The 16,779-nt window shown below is 39.2% G+C and overlaps 1 protein-coding gene across 4 annotated transcripts; it reads left to right on the forward strand.

The window, feature by feature from the left end:
* The first annotated feature begins 1,145 nt into the window (after positions 1–1,145).
* TMEM183A (transmembrane protein 183A) lies at positions 1,146–16,618 on the forward strand. Of its 4 annotated transcripts, XM_077157446.1 has the most exons (9): positions 1,146–1,354; positions 1,548–1,637; positions 2,462–2,629; positions 6,737–6,896; positions 7,806–7,986; positions 10,367–10,447; positions 12,975–13,130; positions 15,935–16,095; positions 16,412–16,618. In XM_077157446.1, the coding sequence occupies exons 1-9, from the start codon at positions 1,246–1,248 to the stop codon at positions 16,422–16,424; spliced, it is 1,119 nt and encodes a 372-aa protein (XP_077013561.1). In that variant the 5' UTR covers positions 1,146–1,245; the 3' UTR covers positions 16,425–16,618. The 4 variants fall into 4 exon arrangements, with proteins under 4 accessions (XP_077013561.1, XP_077013563.1, XP_077013560.1 ...); XM_077157445.1 differs by having other exon boundaries at positions 1,147–1,354; positions 15,935–16,618; XM_077157447.1 differs by lacking the exon at positions 1,146–1,354 and adding an exon at positions 1,453–1,471 and having other exon boundaries at positions 15,935–16,618.
* The last annotated feature ends 161 nt before the right edge of the window (positions 16,619–16,779 follow it).

Consider the following 16,779-nt stretch of genomic DNA (forward strand, 5'->3'; position numbering starts at 1 on the left):
ATACCCAGGCTAGATCACTCTTCTAATCTTCAATCAGGCATTACTAACTTTTTAACCATTTTCATGTGGCTACACAGCTAACCCACCTGATTTTCTGGCTGGGAACTTCAGAATGTTTTTTGACTCCTCTTCATTTTTTGCCCCCTTCTATCCAATTATCATGTTGTGTTGATTAATCTTCATGATGTTTTCATATATTTATTCTACAATTTTTATTGTCATCCCCACCTTAGATCAGGCCGGTATTACCCAATATGTTGCAATAGGTTCCTAACTGGTTTCTTCTCTACAGTTTTTTTTTCCTTCCTTTATTCCTTTCTCTGCCCCCAAGAAGATTCAGCGGTTCCTCAATGTTTCTGGGACACCGCCCAAACTCCGCAGTTTTCAGTTCAAGCCTTCCAAAATCTGGCTTCTGCCTATTCAACCTTATCTGAAGCAGCATACCTGGAACACATCTCACCCTAGCTCCGTTTTCGTACCCGAAGTGTAAAACTCCTTCACGCCCCTGTTTAAGGTCCAACACACAAATTACTTCGCTATTATGGTCCCGTTCTAACTTTTCACGTTTCAAGTTAGCATGCTCCTCATCATCACCTCCTTTGCAGAGCTTTTTAGTCCTCCCCATCTAGGTAGGTGCACCTTCCCCCCCCCCCCCTTTTAAAGCATTTATCACATTGTATTGAATATGTTTATTATTCTACCTCCCCCATCAGACTGTGAGTCTCAGGGCAAGACATTGTCGAAATCACCCCTGCATCCTCAGCGTCTAGCACAAAGTCTTAGACCTAGTAAATCCTCTCCGCGCGAGAGAAGGAGCAGGGCACGAAGAAAACAATGTTATGTGCATCTGGGTATCAAAGTGAACCCAAACTATGGACAGAGACGGAAGCAGGAAAAATAGAGGAGACCAGGAGGTAAACCCCCAGTATGATCAAAGCGGGTGTGGGTTCTGGGTCTGAGTTAGTTACCAATCATCTTACAAGAAGTATCACGAAAACCGACACCAAATGAGACAACAGGCCACCATTCTTACAAAACCCAGACCCAGCGGGTCCGTGGACGCCGGGTGATGACGTACTACGTGGCGGAAGCAGTGATTGGTTTCCGAAGAGGGGCGCCGGCCGCCAATGCGCCTCGAAGCCCTGGCCTAATTCCTCGCGAGAGCAGCAGCTTCGGGTGCGGGATGGCCGCGGAGCCGGGCGGAGTTGGCCCGCGGCGCCCGAGGCCGGCTTTCCGGCCCGAGACATGGCCCGGGGTCCCGGCCCGTTAGACCGGCCTCTCTCCCACGCGGTCGCCATGCCCAAGAGAGGAAAGCGACTCAAGTTCCGGGCCCACGACGCGTGCTCGGGTCGAGGTGGGCGAGGGTGCGCGGGCGCTGAAAGCCTTGGGGCTGGCGGCAGGGTGGAGGCTGGACCTCGCGGAGGCGAGCGCTCGCCTGCGGTGGGAGGGCGTGTCGGGCCGCGGACCTCAAGTAAGGAGGAGGTTTTGGTGGGGAAGAGACCGAAAAGAGAAGGCCTCCTCCTTGAGGGTTGGTGTCTATATTTCAGTGACCGTGGCGGATTATGCCAACTCGGATCCGGCCGTCGTGAAGTCTGGACGGGTCAAGAAAGCCGTGGCCAATGCTGTTCAGCAGGAAGGTGGGCTTTTGGCGAGTCTTTTCAGACTGAGGCCGTGAAAAGAGAGCTAGTTCTGTAGTTTTCCTGAGATCCTCACTCAGTGCTTTTCTCGCAATCTGTTGGTCATCTTCCCGTAAACGTGTTTGCTTTCTTTAATGTTTACTCATGTCTCCAGTGGAGGGATTAGCCAAGAATAGTACTTTCTGTAGCAGAAATATTTGTGTTTGCATAAAAACAAACAAAAAAACCCCGAACCTTTTTGTACACTTCTTTAGTTTCTCCTGCTGAATTGTTGGGTATTACTCTTTTCTCAGTAGATCACATATATTCCCCAGTTACTCTGCATTTTGCTTCGCTGTGTAATAACCTTATAATGCACTTTTCCTTTTCCAGTGCTGCTCTTGTTTTGAAGTTTTTTATTCATGGATCCCTGAGGCTTGTGCTTTTGTGACACCTACTGTCTCCAACCCAGGACCAGGATTGGAGGGTTAGATGTTATCCATTTCCTCTCCATCTCAAACATTGCTTGTCCAAATTTATGTAAATGAGAATAGAACTCACTTTTTGTTTTTATCCTGTAGGACTTACAGTGAGAAAATAGCATGCTCACTTTTTCTTCAGGTCTCAGCTTTTGCAGTTTGTCCATTGCTTTCCCATTTTCTGTATTTAAAATTATAAAATGTCTTTTATACTTGATAATAGATTCTCAGATTTCTCCAGCAGACTCTTTCACACTGCCTTTTTTCTCTCTTTCCTTTCCCTAGTGGATGTTGATAGGCTGGCTAGCTGTTTGATTTTCTGGATGAGACTCTGTGCCATCTTATTCCCCCCTTATTTTCTTCCAGTAAAATCTCTCTGTGGCTTGGAAGCCTCCCAGGTTCCTACAGAGGAAGCTCTTTCTGGGGCTGGTGAGCCATGTGACAGCATCAACAGTAGTGATGAGATGGATGCCCGGGAGGAGAGCATCCACGAGAGAACCATCTCCAGAAAAAAGAAAAGCAAGAGGCACAAAGGTATAAGACTTGTTCCCTTTTGGCCTATCAGTCCTGTCTTTGGAGGATAAACGGAAGCTATTACCTTTTCAGTAACACAAGGGAGATATAAGAAGTGGAGAACCAAAGTCTAGAAAAAGAACGTAGCTCTCAGTTAGGATCTTGGTAGTTGAATGGGTTTAATTCACCAGAACTTTTGCTTTTGCTAAATTTATGAGAAAAGGAAATTGTAAAGAGTCAGATTTCTAGAGCCGTGAATTTGACTATCATTGCTATTCATTTGCATCGTGTTATTATGAGGTAAAAACCTATATGGCAACATGAAAACAAAAACTTGTTGGATTTCTGAATGTGTCAGGAAAGACACATCAGCAGTGTATAAGAGTTCTAGTTTCACCATATTCTTGTCAACACTTGTTTCTGACTTTTTCATCATAGCTATTATAGTGAATATGAAGTGGTATCTTATGGTTTTGATTTTCATTTCCCTGATGGCTTATGATGTTAAGCATCTTTTCATGTGCTTATTGGTCATTCATGTATGTTCTTTGGAGAAATGTTTGTTTAAGTTCTTTGCCCATTTTAAAATTGGGTTATTTGTCTTTTTATTATTGAATTGTAAGAATTTATATATTCAGGGTTATCAGATATATGATTTTCCAGGAAAGAGTTGTGACATAAAAATGTTTTCTCAAATATGTGGATTAAGCAGTTCATTGTTATGGGTCATGGGCTTTTAGATGCTACACAATTATTTACTTAATATCTGCTTTATGCCTACTAAGTACTGTGAAATAGAAAAATGTGTGATGTTTACATCCTGGTGGTAATAAAACATATAAATGAAGCAAAGAAAAATAAATTAGTGGTTTCTAAACTAATAGAATAATTTAGATTCTGGGTTGTGTGCTATCTTAATGAATCAGAATTTCTTGGGGTAGAGCCCCAGATTACTTTTCTTAAAGCTCTGCTGGTGGTTCTGATGATCAGCTGAGTTTAGGGGGAAGCTGATCAATAAAAAATACTATATGTATTTTTGGTTTCAGAGCTACTAGAACTTTCATCTCTGCTTGAGAATCAGATAATAGATTTTTGTATTTGTTAAAATACATTGAAATAAATAAATAAATGTTATTGCTTATTGTTAAAATGAATAAATTAATGAAATAATATTCCTTTGCAGTTATACCAATTGTTGTCAGTGATACCACTCTTTTCCAGGATGAAAAATTGTTAACCTTCCCCACTTCTTTGTTCCTTAATTTCTCACTGTAAATCCCTACCCACCGTAACCATTCTATTAGAGATTTATCATTGATGGTAATGGCGGGGCACATTCTACAGGACAACTTAGGCTTTATCTCATTGAGATAAAATTCACTCCTTTAAAGTGTACCAATTAATGGTTTTACTGTGGTCACAGTGCAGTCATCAATATGATCTAAGTTTAGAACATTTTCATCACCCCAAAAAGAAACCCCATACCCATTAGCGTCATTCTTCTTTCTTCATTCTCTCCAAATACCTCCCTCTTACCCCCACCCCAGATAATCACTAGTTTATTTTGTGTTTCTATAGATTTGCCTGTTCTGGTCATTTCATATAAATGGAATCATACAATGTATTGTCTTCTGTATCTGGCTTCTTTCATGTAACGTAATGTTTTCAAGGCTCATCCATATTGTGGATTGAATCAGTACTTTATTTCTTTTTATTGCCTAAAAATATTCTATCAGATGGATATACAATGCTTTGTTGGACATTCGGATTGTTTCTACTTTTTAGCTATTATGAATCATGCTGTTATGAACATTCACGGACAAGTTTTTGTGTGGATATATATATTCATTTGTTTTAGGTAGAAATTCTTAAGTGAAATTACTGGGCCATGATAACTGTATTATTTAACTTGTTGAGGAACTGACAGATTGTTTTCCAAAGTGTCTATACCATTTTGCATTCCCATCAGCAGTGTATAAGAGTTCTAGTTTCACCATATTCTTGTCAACACTTGTTTCTGACTTTTTCATCATAGCTATTATAGTGAATATGAAGTGGTATCTTATGGTTTTGATTTTCATTTCCCTGATGGCTTATGATGTTAAGCATCTTTTCATGTGCTTATTGGTCATTCATGTATGTTCTTTGGAGAAATGTTTGTTTAAGTTCTTTGCCCATTTTAAAATTGGGTTATTTGTCTTTTTATTATTGAATTGTAAGAATTTATATATTCAGGGTTATCAGATATATGATTTTCCAGTTACAGACTTTTAACCATAATTCATCTTTTGCTTCATTGCTCTACTTAACTCCCATTAGGTTCCTCCATTCTAGTCATACTGGTTTTTTCTTTGTTTTAGCTTCTTTCTAGTGAAACATAAACAAAAGAAGAGCAAATAATATATAGTGAATCCCCACCAAGTAGTCATTTCCCAGCTTCAGCAGTTAACAACTCATGGTCATTTTTGTTTCACTCATTATTCACCCACCCATAACTCTAACACAAACATACACACATAGAGGAATATTTTGAAACAATCTAGATACCCTATCATTAGCTCTTTAAATATTTTAGTAGTTATCGCCAAGAGATGAATACTTGTAAAAATATACGCACAATACAATTATGACATTTTAAAAAGTTAATACTTTCTTAATATAAAAATCTTGACAAGTCTGTCTCTTTTCTACCCTCATGAGTGTTTTGTTTTTCTAAGCACTTTGGCTTCAGGCTGGCTGTTTATTTCACTTGGAATGTTTTGTCCTCTTAACCTTTGCTTATCAAAATTTTTGATGTCCTTCAAGGTTCTGCTCCATGAACCTTTCCTTTACTGGCTTTATTTCCTTCATTTTCAAATGTCTTAATAATTACATATTTATTAAACAGTTACAAGTGTTCAGTCAGTACTGAATTTTGTTCCCAAAGATAGAAAAATTTTAATAGCGCTCTGCTTTGTAAAAGTCCACATGGTCTCAGTGGAGGAAAATCTGATAGTCCTTTGCCTTCTCTTTCCTAAAGAGAAGGTTTAATGTGGAAGAAGATGCAGCCCAAACATGATAGACTGAGCCTTGAATGTTTACTGGATATTACGAGATAGGAACCAGAAAAGAGGATGTTGTTTTAGAGGTATCAGTCTCTGTTACAAAAAAGCTAACTCAAGAACCTGATTGAGCCATGGAGCTACAAGAGAACTCTGCCTGCTGAGCCACCGTGGCCTACCCCATGGAGCTACAAGAAACAGCTAGAAAAGTAGGGGCAGCTACAGGAAGGTGGTTTAGTGGCTTTTTGCCCAGGAAACAGGAAAGCTAGATTTAGGGTATTTTATGACTAGAGCTGAATTAAGGGAATTGGCAGATCCCAGATTCAGGTATCATTATTGAATGCGAGTTTTTCCCTGAACCTGAATATATATAGTGTACCTGAGGGTCGAGACGATTAATACTACTGAGATTTTGAAGGAGGAGGAGGTAGAAGTGACTGAATGTCTGTGGCTTGGGTCATAGGTCAACCTGGTAATGAAACAAAGAGAAACTAGAGGGAAAGAAACATGTTTATAGGTAATTACTGAGTAATGAGAACTTATCTAGTTTTTTATTTAGTTTGCAATTAGTATTTCCTTATACTATACTAAAATCAATCAGTTGAACTAAAGAAAATGTTTAGTGGGTGGGACACTGCAAGGGAAATAAAGTGTAGTGTTTGTGTTTATAATGCAAAGCTAGAATTTGGAGCCAGAAAACCAGATTCTGTTTACCTTGACTAGGTGGCAAGATTCTGTTTTCTCATTAGTGTAGTGACTATAATATTTTCCTTGTTTCCTTTGCAGAATTATTAGTGTTGAGTGATATAATATATACCAAGGTACTTTTGAAAATTTCAAAATACTATGTAAATAGTTGTTTTAAAAAGTTGTTAAATTTAAGAACAAGGCTTACCTCCTTGAACAATGGGAGGCAAAAGCTTCCAGCAACTCAAATAAGCAGGGAATGATGTTTGAGGGGCTTCCCTGGACCTATTTAAAATCTTTTTGTTCACTGTGTAAGCCCTGAAAGAACTGAAATGATTAGGGATCTTTAGGAATGCATATAATAGAAGGTCAAAGATTATAGTTCTGTTTTCTGTTTCAGAAAACCTGGACAGGGCTGGAGGAGAAGAGTATCCCATGGATATTTGGCTGTTGCTGGCTTCTTACATTCGTCCTGAGGACATTGTGAATTTTTCCCTGATTTGTAAGAATGCCTGGACTGCCACTTGCACTGCTGCCTTTTGGACCAGGTTGTACCGAAGGTGCGACCAGAGAGCTCACTGTGTTATCTGTTTAGCTGATTTCATTGCTGTCTGTGATTTGGTCACCCTGGACGGTGACCCTTTTTAATTTACTCTACTCCATGCCAGGGCATGAGCCTGGCTTTGGACTCCTTGAATCCCTCTCTAGTTTAAATTTGATATTAGTTATTTATCCAAGTAATTGTCTTCCCTATGCTTACCCCCTCAGTAACTCCTTTCAGTAAAAAGTGGTGTTTCAGGTCCCTTAAAGAACTTTCTTTTGACTTTTCTTCTGAGGTTTATCTTAACCAGAATTTTCAAAAGCTACAGATACCTATCTGCTTTCTTTCCGACTGAGTTGGTTGTTTCTTAGATTTGCTAGTCATCCTGAAGCTTTTGTACTTATGCTGCCGTATGTGTAGATGTAGTGGTGAGGAGAGTGAGGTATATGATCAGTAAAGGGGCAAGCTTTTGATGTTGGGTTGAAAGCATAGTAAAGATTGTAAACTGTCAGTAAGGATGTGGTGGAAAAGTATGTAGCAGGAATTAGAGAACTTGCTGAAACTTCTGACAGAAGAACCTGGTGACTCTTCCCCAATACAGATTCTTTTTGAGCAACTGAAGTATGTTGTCCTGGTATTTGTAAATCAGAGACTGTAGAGTGAAATAGTGAGAGTTAAACTTTCAAAATGGATGGCAAAATGCAGGATTATAAGTCATGTGTAAATTGGGTTTTACATAGTGAAGAAACAGTAAAAGTAGCTGAGAAGTGAATGAGATGGCGATTTGTATGTGCATGCACATTGCGAACAAGCTGGTTACTGGCTTGTGGAATAGTGTAGTTCGTAGAGAGACTAGGAGTCCCAGGAGATTGGCATGGAGCAGGAGGGACAGGTCACACATTGGTAGGAGTAATGTGTCATGTTTCAGACACTACACGCTGGATGCCTCTCTGCCTTTGCGCCTACGACCAGAGTCTATGGAGAAGCTGCGCTGTCTCCGGGCATGTGTGATCCGATCTCTGTACCATATGTATGAGCCATTTGCTGCTCGAATCTCCAAGAATCCAGCCATTCCAGAAAGCACTCCCAGCACATTAAAGAATTCCAAAGTAAGTGTGAATTATTGTTGGGTTTTGACTAATGGACTTTTGTGTGGCAGGCCTGTTATCATGGCTTATTCTCTGGCTTCCCTAATGGGGAGGGCTGTAGCTTATGGGCTGCTAGGGGACTAATGTAAACTCAGTCCTCAGAAATTTCACTTCTCCAAGATGTTGCCAGTGTGCTGGGCTGGCTTATGTTATCTTTCCCATAGAACTTTCCTGTACTCTTAGTGTATTCCTTATTCTCTTTATTTTAATTTATTTTCATGCACTGTACATTGGACCACTTTAGAGATGATGGTTTTGATGATTTGGGCTAGGAAGAACACAACTCAGATGGTCAAGGTAAAATTAATTTTTTAAGATGCTTTAAATCATTTTACAAAGATATAACACAACTCATTTTCTCTTTCAAATGGGACCTTGACATCTGGGATTCTCCTTTCTTGTTGACTTCCTTAAGGGGTCCTGGTCTAGAATTCACTCCTTTAATATTTACCAAGTGCAGGTGCCCATTATTGCCAGGCTTTGTGGTGGATTGTCTCAGAGACTATAAGGTACTCTCACTCATAGGCCTTTGGTGCTCTACAGTTCTTCCTGTGTTCTAGGTTACTTAGATTCAGGATTTCCCCAGTGTATTTTTTATGAATGTATTATATTCCAGTTGCTGGCATTCTTCTGATTTGTAAAGAAGTCTATTGGCCTTTATGCCATCCCTGCTATGCCCCCCAAGAACAACCTCTAGTGAAATTACTTTTCCCAAACTAGACTAGAGTAGCACATATGACTATTTGGCAAGTTGATGTCTTAGCGCTCTTCTCATTCACCTAATACAGTTGTTTAGATCTTGCATCTTTTGAGTCTGTAAGTGATATTATTCTTTTCCTACTCAAATTCCATTGTTCTATAACACTTTCTATTCTCTTGTGCTTTTGTTATCATATTAATGGAAGTCATATAATTCTCTTCCTCTAATTTAGTTCTAGGTTGAGAATATTCTGCCTGATAAATACTGATTACAAAGCTGGTGTTGATTTTAAGATTACTGAGAAAAACTCACACATAAAGTTTTCCCCAGGGTTGCAGACTGAGGTGTTCAGGGCTGAGCTCATTTTAATGTTAGCTGCTGGATTTAGTGCAGGAGTAGTATACCAGGGGAGTAGAGTTTCACCCAGCAGCTGCTTTTGCTTGTAATATGAGTGGGCAGTGTGTCATTTCACATTTACAGTTTCCCTCCCCCGAAAGACATTTGACATTATTGAATAACTCTCGTGAGGGTGGTGGTCATCCCATAAGTTAACCATACCAGGTGCTTATCAGTTGCTGGGAGCAGAGCAGCATTGGGCAAACTCCTCATGCTTGGTACATCCTAGCGGCTCCAGTGCACAATGCAAGTGCTACTGTCTAAATACTAAAATACTCATGTTTTTGTATTTTTATCATTCTGTATTAACCTTTCAAAAGTGGAATGAAAAGTAAGGTTTTTACCTAGTTAGTAAGCCTAGCCACCTGGCTGCTGCTTTTGTGCTTGTTAGAGATTTTCTGAACAGGATGTGGAACTGCAGTGGTAGGTGTCCCAGGCATGGCCTTGCCACTTGTAGACCTACAATCACATGGCATTCAGGGAGTTGCCAGCATGCCTAAAGGAAGTTGTCCCAGGTCTCTGGACTCCAGCTTTTCGCATTTGATTCCCCCTCTTTCTCTTTTCAATAGCATAGCTTGTGTGGGACACTGGAGCCGTTGTGGTGGCAGCAGAAGTGTTTGCCCCTTAAGGCCAAGCCCATTATTTTTGATGGAGCAGCAGGACGTACAGGGCATGTCTGAAGGGCAGGACAGCTGGCACGGCGGACGACCCACCCCTTATCCCCTGGGAGGTACTTCACTTCTTGTGCTTAACCTAGCTGTAGCCTGACTGTAGACTGATTTCAGCCCAGCTCTGTAGTTTCCACACTGGCTGTCTGCTCCCAGAATGTCCTGAGCGACTTGCTTCTATAACAGGGCAAGTCCTCTCTGCTTGCCTTATGGCCTTGCTAGAATCCCTTGTATTTTAACATAGAGGAATGGCCTGCTAAATCAGAGAGAATGCCCCAGTCATAGATACCATGTTTCCATCTTTTAAGATGAAAACACTAGGGATTGAACTCAGCAGTCTCTGAGGTTGGCTTATATTGGTCCCTTCTCTTTATTCAACAGCCCTGGGATTGTCTGTCTTTATGTTGCGTCAGTGTTGAATTAGGGGTCTCAACATTGGGACTGTGGCTGACTTTAGATTTGTCAAACAAGAGAGGTTTTTACTGATTATACTTACCTTGGAGTGTATTTTGATATTTTCTTTTCTGTCTCTTTTCTCTTTTTTGGGGATGGGTATTTTATTTTTATTTTCTTACAGTGCTTACTTTTCTGGTGCAGAAAGATTGTTGGGAACAGACAGGAACCAATGTGGGAATTCAACTTCAAGTTCAAAAAACAGGTATGTGGTCTTATCATGCTCTATCATGCTATGAGTGGCAGGGCAGTATCTGCATGGATATAAGAAGTAAAAGGGAAGTTAGTGAAGATCAGTGGGCCAGATGTTCTAAGGATTCGAATAGGTTGCATATCAACCTGTGGTTGGCAGTTTCCTTTAATTTATCTTGGCACATTATGCTAACCAGAATCATCTCTGACCTCTTAGAATCAGGGCCCCAATACCTTTTATGTGACTGGCCTGGATTGATACTCCTTATATTATTTGTGTACACATGGTCAAGTCTCTCGGCATCATTGATTGGAATATTTAGACAGGCCATATCTCCCTAAGAACATTATGCTGTACTGGGAAAGAATAATGGGGTCTTAGGCATTCTAGATTCCCCCCATAACATAAGATGGGTAATGCCTAAGGAGCTCTTGTAAAGATGAATAAAACTCATGAAATAATCCTTCTCCAAAGGATACATGGTGGGGAAGCTTTAAGGATTTCAGTATACCACCGAGGGTTCTGGAATATAATTGTTTCTCACTGCTAGGGGAGGCAGCACTTTTTCATTATTTTTTTGTTTTTCAGGTAATATGTTGTTTTGATATATTTCACTAGGCATCAAAATTGCCTTATTAAAATCTAATTATATACATCAAAACTTGCAATAATGCCATGAAAAGAAAAAGATTCTATTTTGAAAGTGACTACAAAGATCTAGCAGCTTAATACAAAGCTTAAACCTTGACTGGATCCTGAATTAGAGAAAAAAGACATTTGAGGGACAGTTAGGGAAGTTTGAATACGCCATGGATATTAGATTATATGAAATTATTGTTAATAAATAATTTATATGGAAGTGACTTCATTCTTAGGAGATGTGTACTGAATTATGTCAGCGTTACTTTTTAATATCTTAGTGCCCCCACCCCAAAGTGTGTGATTGTGTGTGTGTGTGTGTGTGTAAAGAGAGAAAGCAGATATGCAAAATACCTACTGAAGGGTATATAGGAGTTTGTGGCACTATTTTATTACCTTTTCTATATGTATATGAAGATTTTTTAAAGGTGCGAAAAAAGGAAAAAACTTATTGTAACAGTACACTGAGGTTATTTACCTAAACTTCTTTGTTGTTCAAAGCAAATGTATTTGTAAGCAACAATAAGTTACATGGTTTTATGTCTGAGATAGTGTGGGGAGGCCTGAGAAGGCATACTGCCTAAAGGTTATAAGAAGAGTAAATACTGTTCTATCTCTTTCTCTGCCTTTTGCTGGGATTCTAGCTGAGCTCTTGGACACAACGAGAATCTGTTTTGCCTGCCTTTTCCATTTTTCCTCTTCCTCATTTTTTCCACCTTTCTCTTCTTAATGTCTCACTGATGAGACATAATTATAAATACAGTTGTTATTTCTCACTTGCTGACACATGAGTTATGGATGAGTTTGTAATGAAAGCAAATCATACTTTGTGTATTGATTTATTTTAAAAACATGATTTGAGGGAAGAATTTTGGCTCTGATATTTTGCTTTTAATAAGATGCCCACAATCTGTGATACCCATCTGGAAGAGACTAGGGGATAGTCCTAACAGTGATGAAATGTGACTATAAGCAGAGTCCAGAATTACTGCATGAAAATGAATGCTGAGATTTCCTCTTGTTCTGAGATTCGTGTCTTCTTTTATTTTTTATATGCTTTATGATGGGGGTCACATTTCATTCTTTTTCCAGGTACTATCCTGTTATGGCAGAACGATTTGTTGATTTTTTTTGAAGAGCATGGGCCAGGAATCAAACCCAGGTCTTCCCTTGGCAGGTTCTTTTGTTTTTTGATGTCAGGAATTAAGTCCTGTTTCCATCTCCTTTGTGTAACAGGTTCTTTGGAGTCTTCAAGTACCAGGAAATATATAATCTTTCAAACATTGGAGGACCTCTGGTAGAGCCTATAAGTTTTCATTTCTTGTCAGATGGCAGGGAGTGCCATCTAAATGAAACAAACCTATTACCATATACTTGTGAGATCTAAATTTAGTATAATGGTACCTTTTTAAAAAAAAAGTTTAACCCATTTGGTAGAAGTAAAAGCTGGCTATGGACCAGGATGTGGAAATAACTTTGCAGCTATTATTCAGACTGTGCATGAGGTAGTATTTATTAAAATGAGATTTTACTTGTGATAGTTCTGGTTGGAGAAAAGATTTCATCTTTGAACTAAAATCCAGTGGTTTCTATTAACCATGCCGTTCCCGACCCTCATTACAGATGCCATAATAATTAATGTTGGATGTAACTGTCCTTTAAAATAAAATTCATGAGCCTTCCTGTTTGTGAATCTTGTAACATCTGCCTCTCCAAATGCGTTTCCCCTACTTCAAAGGGCAGATTTTCTTGGATCTCTGTGTAGAAACCCATAACTATGTAAGGAAAGGAGATAACAGAAAAGTAGATCTTCACTAGTTGAGCCATAGGGTTTTCATTCGTGGGGTCTTGGAGTCAGAAATTTCATCTAAGCATTAGATTAATCTTCATTTCTCTTCAGTCGCCTAGGTTGAAGAGCAAGTGTATGGGCGGATTGCAGCCTCCTATTCAGTATGAAGATGTTCACACCAACCCAGACCAGGACTGCTGCCTGCTGCAGGTCACCACCCTCAATTTCATCTTTATTCCAATTGTCATGGGAATGATATTTACCCTGGTGAGTGGGGACACAGAATTCATTCTCAGCTTTTTTACAGACTTAAAGAGATTTGTTAAGTTTAACCATCTAAGAAGAAATATTTTAAGAAAAATTTTTTAAGTCTGAAATCAGACTTGTCTTATATATTAGGAACAGATGCGTTTGTGGAGTAATTATACCTGAAAACTTTTCACTTCTGTTTCCTTCTCTTTGGTAAAGGGAATGTTTTTGCATCTTCATGCATAGTGGTTATTAATGACTAAGACATATTATCTTGTTAGAATAATGATGAGGCTTATACATGAGTGGTGTATGTCAGGACCGTAGGGCAAGTGTGTGATGTCATAAATGTAATATGTGTGATGCTCTGACTATTCAAGGCTTAGCTAAGAATTAGATTAGAAAACTATGTATGTCTCTGGCAGATTTTTTTTTTTAACTTTTTTTATTGTATAATGTAACATACATACAAAGCAAAGAAAGGAAAAAGCAGTAGTTTTCAAAGCACTCTTCAACAAGTAGTTAAAGGATAGATCCCAGAGTTTGTCACGGGATCTATCCATCATCTCAGATTTTTCTTTCTGGTTGCTCTGAAACACTGGAGGCTAGAAGGAATATATATATATATATATTTTTTATCATCACTTTTCTTTCTTTTTTGTGAAAAATAACATATATACTAAAAAACAAATTTCAAAGCACAGCACAACAATTAGTTGTAGAACAGATTTCAGTATGGATGGGTTACAATTCCACAATTTTAGGTTTTTACTCCTAGCTGCTACAAGATACTAGAGACCAAAAGAAATACCAATACAGTGATTCAGCAATCATATTCATTTGTTAAACCCTACCTTCTCTGTATAACTCCATCATCACCTTTGATCTTTCTGTCCCACTCTTTAGGGGTATTTGGGCTATGGCCATTCTAAATTTTTCATATTGGAAGGGGCTGTCATTAATATGGGATAAGGAGATGGAATTAGCTGATGTTCTGGAGAGGCTGGGCCCTCTAGGTTTCAGGACTTATCTGGTCCAGGGACCCATCTGGAGGTTTTAGGTTTCTGCAAAATTACCCTTGTGCATAGAACCTTTGTAGAATCTTATATACTGCCCTAAGTCTTTTTTTAGGATTGTCTGGAATGGTTTTGGTTGGGATTTGGCAAATTTTGATAGGTAGCAATGTTTAACTGCAGCTTGTGTAAGAGTGACCTCCAGAGTAGCCTCTCAACTCTATTTGAATTCTCCCAGCCACTGATACCTTATTTGTTATACTTCTTTCCCCACTTTTGGTCAGGATGGCATTGTTGATCCCACAGTGTGAGGGCCATACTCATCCCTAGGGGGCCATCTCCCACATTGCCAGAGAGACTTTCATCTCTGGATGTCATGTACTACGTAGGGAGAAGGGCAGTGGTTTCACTTGCAGAGTTGGGCTTAGAGTGAGAGAGAGAGAACACACCTGAGCAACAAAAGGGGTCCTCCAGAGGTGAGCCTTAGGCACCTGTAGGTAACTTTATTAATTACACTTCTTTTCCCCCCTTTTGGTCAGGATGGGATTGTTGTTCCCGTGGTACCAGGGCCGGACTCATCTCTGGGAGTCATCTCCCATGCCACCAGGGAAACTTTCACCCCTGGATGTTATGTCCCACATTGGGGGAGGGCAGTGATTTCACTTGCAGAGTTGGGCTTAGAGAGAGTGAGGCCACATTTGAGCAATGAAAGAGGTCCTCCAGAAGTAACTCTTAGACATACCTGTAGGTAGGCTAAGCTTCTCTGCTACCTACATAAGCTTCACAAGAATAAGCCTCAAGATCAAGGGCTTGGCCTATTGATTTGGGAGTCCCTAAATGTTTGACACAGCATCAGGGGATTCCCTGATGGTAAAGTTTAATAGTTCCATATTTTTTTCTCCCATCCCTGAAGAGACTGCTGCTGAAAGATTTTCTAGGCATGTTTCATCTGACATTTTTGTTTGTTTTTTAAATTGGGTTGGTAACTGGAGAGTTCACATAATTTATCTTTTCTGTATCTTATAGGCTTATGTTCAGAATATATGAGCTTCTCCATCCACACTGAAAATAGCTATATTTTTTTCTGGTAAAATAAATGATGTATGCTTCCTGTAAATAATTTAAATATGTAAAGATACTAAGAAAGTAAAAGTGATTTAGATTTTCTACTCCCCTTTAATTGCAGTTAACCATTTGGGAAATGTTGTTTAGGCATCTGTTAATATGTACATGTATATATATAAATATATTCCTCTTTCTCAAATAATTTTGCATAAGTGAGATTATGTTATACATATTCTTTTTATGGTAGGTACTTCTCTCCTCCAAAGTTGAGCCACATTAATGATCTAGTTTATATGGATCATATTCTTATATGCTCTATACATACTCATAGAAACCAAAAAAATAATCATTATTTAGGGGTTTTATGGTTTATTTTGCAAAAAAGTAATATTAGATTATGTGTAATATTACTCAACAATACCTCATCAAAATCCCTTCAAGTCACCTCATATAGCTCTAACCCAGTTTTAAAATATTGATTCTGGTTGTAGTTTATGTGGACGTATCCCAATTTTTCAGCCATTTGTGAGGCTTTCTTTAGCATAGTTTAAATATATGAAGCTTATACATATAAGCTTATACAAATTGATGAGCTTATACAAATCACTCTAGCATTTGTGTATATTTACAAATTAGTCTTGGTACGTAGGCAGTATAAATTGTATCTAGACTGTTTCATCTCAGAGTGAGCCATTAGAAACCAAGGTTATTTAATTTGGTACTTAATTTGCTTTTCCCTCTCAGTTTACCATCAATGTGAGCACGGACATGCGACATCATCGAGTGAGACTGGTGTTCCAGGATTCTCCTATCCATGGTGGTCGGAAGTTGCGCAGTGAACAGGGTGTGCAAGTCATCCTTGACCCAGTGCATAGTGTTCGACTCTTCGACTGGTGGCATCCTCAGTATCCATTCTCCCTGAGAGCATAGTTACTGCTTCCCATCCCAGGAGGCAGCCCTGAGCTTGGCTGGTCCATGAATAGATTCCAGTTTGGAGGGGGTGACTGAATTGTGTATCTGCTTAGTAATGCACAGGCTCTTCAGGTTCCTGAGGCTCCTGTTAGGGCAGGGAGAGGGGTCAAATAAAAAGGTAAAACAACTAGGGTTGTTTTAATTTTAATTTTAAATTTTGCATTTGAAAAGAGAAACCTGGCCCTATTTTCTGCATTAATACCCCATTTGGTGCTACTGAGTGTGTTGTCCTTTATTCTCTTATCCCAGTGAAAGTGGCTGATCTTTCTCTAGGGAAAAATCAAACTCCTGAGTCTTCATTCCCTCATGAATCAGAGGAACCATAGAGGCCTAAAATTGTTGCTACTGTTGCTTTCAGTTTAGCTGCCCCTCAAATTCAAGTGAATATTTTTCTCTTCTCCCACTACCCTTCTCCACAAATAAAGCAGGTAACAGGGTTTTCAGAGTCTTATTAAATTGACTGGTGTGTCTTTTCTTTTTAATAATAATTGCATATTTTTGTGTGAATTTTTGTTTTAGTTTCCTGGGCTGTTTAAGCAAATACTATGAAATAGGTTGAGTTAAAAGGCAGGAATTTATTTGCTTACAGTTTCGAGGCTAAAAGAAGTTACAGGGCC

Source organism: Tamandua tetradactyla, chromosome 4 (genome assembly GCF_023851605.1).
Source record: "Tamandua tetradactyla isolate mTamTet1 chromosome 4, mTamTet1.pri, whole genome shotgun sequence".
In the NCBI taxonomy this organism is placed as follows: Eukaryota; Metazoa; Chordata; class Mammalia; order Pilosa; family Myrmecophagidae; genus Tamandua; species Tamandua tetradactyla.

Excerpts from the sequence above, each read along its gene's own strand:
- TMEM183A (XM_077157445.1), top strand. The coding sequence starts at position 1,246 with ATGGCCCGGGGTCCCGGCCCGTTAGACCGGCCTCTCTCCCACGCGGTC. Across the intron at positions 2,630-6,736 it reads GAAAAGCAAGAGGCACAAAG|AAAACCTGGACAGGGCTGGA; the intron begins GTATAAGACTTG and ends TTTCTGTTTCAG. Across the intron at positions 13,131-15,934 it reads TGGGAATGATATTTACCCTG|TTTACCATCAATGTGAGCAC; the intron begins GTGAGTGGGGAC and ends TTTCCCTCTCAG.